Consider the following 5,132-nt stretch of genomic DNA (forward strand, 5'->3'; position numbering starts at 1 on the left):
CGATAAGAAAGGAGAACAGTGTGGCATTGAGAAGTTTGTTAGACAGTACGCTAAAGCACACGAGGCCACTAGCCGCGTTAAAACGACCGATAGCCCATTGGGACGACTTATTGATATATATATTGGCGGGTAAACTAGATTACTTTACAATAAAAGAGTGGGAGAATAGTCTAGACAGTAAGCAAGTACCAAAATTTAACGAATTGATAGAATTCTTAACAAAGCGATGTGAAACATTAGAAGCCGTCGCGAGAAGGAGTCTATCTATAGAGTCATCTAGCAGGCCTCGCCAAACGACCAGTAAGACGACAAATGCACATGCAGCAGTAGCAAGCGTAAAATGTGCACATTGTAATGGCGACCATCAAATTTATCAGTGTAAAACGTTTAAAGAACTATCAATTACAGACCGTTTAAACAAGATAAGATCTCTAAAATTATGTCTCAATTGTTTGAAGGGCAAACATTTCGCTAGGGATTGTAACGCCGGCCACTGTAGAAAATGTATGAAAAAACACAGCACTTTGTTACACGATGATAACATGTCATCAAAGGGGAAGGAAGAAACGAGCGATCCAAATCCGAGTACGATTAATGAAGCCCATAAGAAGGAAGATACAATATGTACATACACACAATCAAAAAGGATACTTACCTCAACACAGGTATTGTTATCTACGGCAGTAGTATTAGTCAAAAATCGCGATGGACAATACATAGAGGGTAAAGCGTTACTTAACAACGGGTCTCAATCTAATTTTGTTACGGAAGAGTTCGTTAAAAAAGTAAACGTGAAAACAAGGGCAAATCATATAGAGATAAAAGGTATAAGTCAGCACATATCACATGCTATGAAATCAGCGCAATTACATGTAAGTTCGCGATTTAATACCTTCGGATTGGACATGCAATTCATATTATTGGAAAAGATTACACAAAATTTACCTACCATCGAAGTGAACGTAACAGATTTAGATATACCTAAAAATATTAAATTGGCAGATCCAAATTTTAACATCCCGAGTAAGATAGATATATTAATCGGTGCAGAGAGGTTTTGGGAGCTGGTTTGCGTGGGTCAAATAAGGCTAGGTAGAAACAAACCAATATTACAAAAATCATTACTAGGCTGGTTAGTATCAGGATCCATTAATATAGTCGAGTCAAAAAAACATTCACAAACAAGCTGTAATCTAAGTACATTAGAGGAACTATGTCAGACCGTCCAAAGGTTTTGGGAGGTAGAAAATTACGCGAACATTAAGAATAGTACTTCGGAAGAAAAGTATTGCGAAAGGTTATTCGAAACTAGTTACGTGCGGCAAAATGATGGTAGGTTCGTTGTCAAATTGCCAGTCAAAAAAAAAATATTGCCATTGTTGAATGGTTCAAGGGAGGTAGCTTTGAAGAGATTCTTAGCATTAGAACGAAAATTTAGTTACAATCCTGAATTGAGAGGGGATTATATCACGTTTATGAAAGTATATCAGCAGTTAGGACATATGAGTCGAATAGAGAAAGAGAAAGATAATAACTTTCGGATATACTTGCCATACCAAGTCGTAATAAAAGAAACCAGTGTCACGACTAAAACTAGAGTAGTTTTTGACGCGTCGAGTCAGTATGTCAAGGGGAAAACTTTAAATGACGCTCTATATAAAGGCCCCACAATACAAGCAGATTTATTTGCCTTAATAATACAATTCCGAGGCTATAAATACGTGTTATGTGAAGATGTGGAAAAAATGTACAGACAAATATTAGTTGACAAAGAGCAACGGTCGCTGCAAAGTATATTGTGGCGGGAAGATCCGAAAGACGAGTTGCATGAATTCGAATTGAACACCGTGACCTACGGTACGAAACCCGCGTCATTTTTAGCCGTAAGGTGTCTGCACCAGTTAGCGGAAGTCGAAAAAGTAAACTACCCTAGGGCAGCTGAAGTATTGTGTAACAATTTTTATATGGATGACCTCTTAACGGGAAGTAACACAAGTGCGGAAATCTTACTCTTGAAAGAGGAATTAATAGAATTGCTAGGTAAAGGAGGATTCAAATTGCACAAATGGAGGAGTAACGTAGAGACGGTTAAGGAAAATAAGCAGTTTAAAAATGAAAGCTTAGATATTACTAAGGAAAAAGAGTCAAGATTACTAGGGGTATTATGGAACCCACATAAAGATATATTTCAATATGAAGTAGACATAAGGGAGACAGATCAACGTGTAACAAAGAGGAAAGTGTTATCGCAAACATGTAAGCTGTATGATCCGTTAGGTTTAGTAGGGCCGGTAATAACTTCGGCGAAAATTCTAATGCAAAAAATGTGGAGTTCAAGTCTAAAATGGGACGAATCAGTGCCCATGCACATTCATAGGGAATGGGAACGAATAAGATCACAATTGCATATACTCAATGAACTACGAATATCTAGACTAATTGTATCAGGCGAAGGCCAGGTTCAACTACAGCTGCATGGGTTTTGTGATGCAAGTGAGGCGGCGTATGGTGCATGCGTGTATATACGAAAAAGAAACAAGCGAGGAGAAATCACGGTTACCCTAGTTTGCTCCAAATCACGCGTGGCGCCGATGAAAGCATTATCGCTGCCTCGGTTAGAACTATGTGGAGCCGTTTTGCTAGCCAAATTAATGAATCGAGTATTAATAAACCTAAAGTTAAACGTAGCGCAAAAGTTTTACTGGACGGACTCTAAAATTGTATTAGCCTGGATAGACTCCTCCTCTAGAAAATGGCACATATTTGTCGCGAACCGAGTAAGCGAAATACATAATGATTCCACACCTTCCGAATGGGATCACGTAGGAACTAGAGACAATCCCGCAGATCTAATATCGAGGGGTGCTACACCAGAGCAATTAGTGAATTCTAACATTTGGTGGAATGGACCTCAGTGGTTGAAACAAGAGAGAGACGCGTAGCCCGGGGAAGACGTGGAATTATTAACAAACATACCAGAGGAAACAAATTGTAACAGTAGTGGTTACTAGCTGCGATACCGTTATAGAATATAGGAGATTCTTGTCATTGTATAAATTGTTACGAGTAGCAGCATACATGTTAAGATTTATTCACAATATAAGATGTGGCAAGGAAAACCGCAAGCTAGGCACGATAGGCGCCGAAGAAATTAAAATAGCTAAAATAAGGGTAATTATGTTAGTACAATCCGAAAAGTTTTCAGACGAAATAGAAATGTTAAAATCGAGCAAAAAGGTAAGAGAAGTTCAAGACTGATAGTCCTATCACCATTTGTTGACCACAACGGAATCTTAAGAGTGGGTGGAAGGTTGAAGCACGCAGTCCTACCGGAAGAGGTCAAACACCCCACAATCTTACTATCACATCACTATTTTACAAAGCTGGTGATTATACACTACCATGAGAAGTTATTGCATGCTGGAGTCCAGACTACATTAAGTAATATTATAGAAGAATTCTGGCCAATATTTGCAAGGAGTGTAGAGTCAAGGAGATAATACACAAATGTATCCGGTGCCGAAAAGCTAGCCCAAAGCAAGCTGGCAGCTCATGGGACAGTTACCAATGGTCCGAGTTAGCGCAGCAAGACCCTTTCATAATACAGGAGTCGATTATTGTGGCCCCTTCTATACCCGGGACCGTATTAGACGTAACAGTAAGAAATATAAAACCTACGTGGCAGTCTTTATATGCATGTCGGTAAAGGCAGTACACATTGAATTAGTGGAGGATTTGAGCGCAGATTCCTTCATCGCAGCAACAAAGAGATTCATAGCTCGGCGAGGAAAAGTTGCGAACCTATACTCCGACAATGGAATTAATTTCGTCGGAGCAGAACACGAATTACGGCAAGTGTTCGAGACTAACGAATTTAAGAATTCCGTCCAAGAGTATGCAGCTTCCGAACAAATAAAGTGGCATTTTATACCTGCTCGATCCCCTCATTTTGGGGGACTTTGGGAATCGGCGGTGCGGTTATTAAAGTTACATTTGAAACGAACTATAGGGGACGCCTGTTTGACGGTAACGGAGCTGATGACGATATTAATTCAAGTAGAAGCAATGATAAACTCCAGACCTCTGACTCCTTTATCGGACGATTCGAACGACCTAAATGCCTTAACTCCTGGCCACTTCCTAATAGGAGAGTGTCTACAAAGCCACCCGGAGGTGAATCTGGAAGAAATTCCGGTAAACAGATTGTCAAGATGGCAACACGTACAACAACTCAAACAACGATTTTGGATTAGGTGGCAGAAAGAATACCTAAGCACATGTCAGCAGAGAACTAAGTGAAAAACTGACTTCAGGAACGTATTCAAGATCAGACAATTAGTTATGTTAAAGGAGGGTGAAAGCAGACCTTTGAAATGGAAACTCGCCCGAATTTTGGAAATACATCCTGATACTGACGAAATCATAAGAGCGGTGACTGTGAAAACGGAACAGGGTATATATAAAAGAGCTATTGTTAATGTCGCCGATACCAGATTAGCACGAAATATCTATGCATTAATTTCTTTATTTTAAGCATTTAATTTAGATACTATACGGATTGTTATACCGTATAAAAAAAATATATATATATATAACTTGCGTAAGAATAACGGTCATGCTCGAGACTATACTTTAGAAATAAGTTCGTATTGTTTTATTGAAAATATGTAATATTTGTCAAGGCGGGCGGCGTGTTGTGATTGTTAGTTGGTAACTCCTATTTTAGTTAATCACGTTACGCAGGTCGGTAGCTTAGTTATCGATCGTGTTATCGACCGACTGATTACTGTATTTCGACGAGATAGAGCGCCAGCGGTGTGCTCACGCATCCGCGAGTTGCGAACGGCTAGAAGGAGAGATCAAATTTAGCAAGCGTAGAGTAGACACGTATCAGCTTTCAGTGAATAAATTTAATTTCAACTAACCACGTATTACTCAATTTTCCACCTACAACTGCAGTCAACAACAATTATTATACTATCTATCTACAATTATCTTTTATTATTTAGTTTTATTAATTACCATTCCAATTTTAAATTGTTCTTATAGTTTTTCTTACTCTATCTAGCAGCGCCAAGGCTTTTTACATGAAAAATTTTTCTATTTTTAAATTAAACTTTTTCATTTTATAC

General features: G+C 38.7%; 2 protein-coding genes across 2 annotated transcripts; both read left to right on the plus strand.

Moving 5' to 3' along the window:
- Nucleotides 1-542: 542 nt before the first annotated feature.
- Nucleotides 543-2,942, plus strand: LOC108757673 (uncharacterized). Its single transcript, XM_018502166.1, has one exon. It carries the CDS (start codon nucleotides 543-545, stop codon nucleotides 2,940-2,942), a length of 2,400 nt encoding a protein of 799 aa, XP_018357668.1.
- A 625-nt stretch (nucleotides 2,943-3,567) lies between these two features.
- LOC108757679 (uncharacterized) lies at nucleotides 3,568-4,299 on the plus strand. Its single transcript, XM_018502181.1, has one exon. It carries the CDS (start codon nucleotides 3,568-3,570, stop codon nucleotides 4,297-4,299), a length of 732 nt encoding a protein of 243 aa, XP_018357683.1.
- The last annotated feature ends 833 nt before the right edge of the window (nucleotides 4,300-5,132 follow it).

Source organism: Trachymyrmex cornetzi, unplaced genomic scaffold (assembly GCF_001594075.2).
Source record: "Trachymyrmex cornetzi isolate Tcor2-1 unplaced genomic scaffold, Tcor1.1 scaffold1006, whole genome shotgun sequence".
NCBI lineage: Eukaryota > Metazoa > Arthropoda > Insecta > Hymenoptera > Formicidae > Trachymyrmex > Trachymyrmex cornetzi.

Excerpts from the sequence above, each read along its gene's own strand:
- LOC108757673 (XM_018502166.1), top strand. The coding sequence starts at position 543 with ATGTCATCAAAGGGGAAGGAAGAAACGAGCGATCCAAATCCGAGTACG.
- LOC108757679 (XM_018502181.1), top strand. The coding sequence starts at position 3,568 with ATGGTCCGAGTTAGCGCAGCAAGACCCTTTCATAATACAGGAGTCGAT.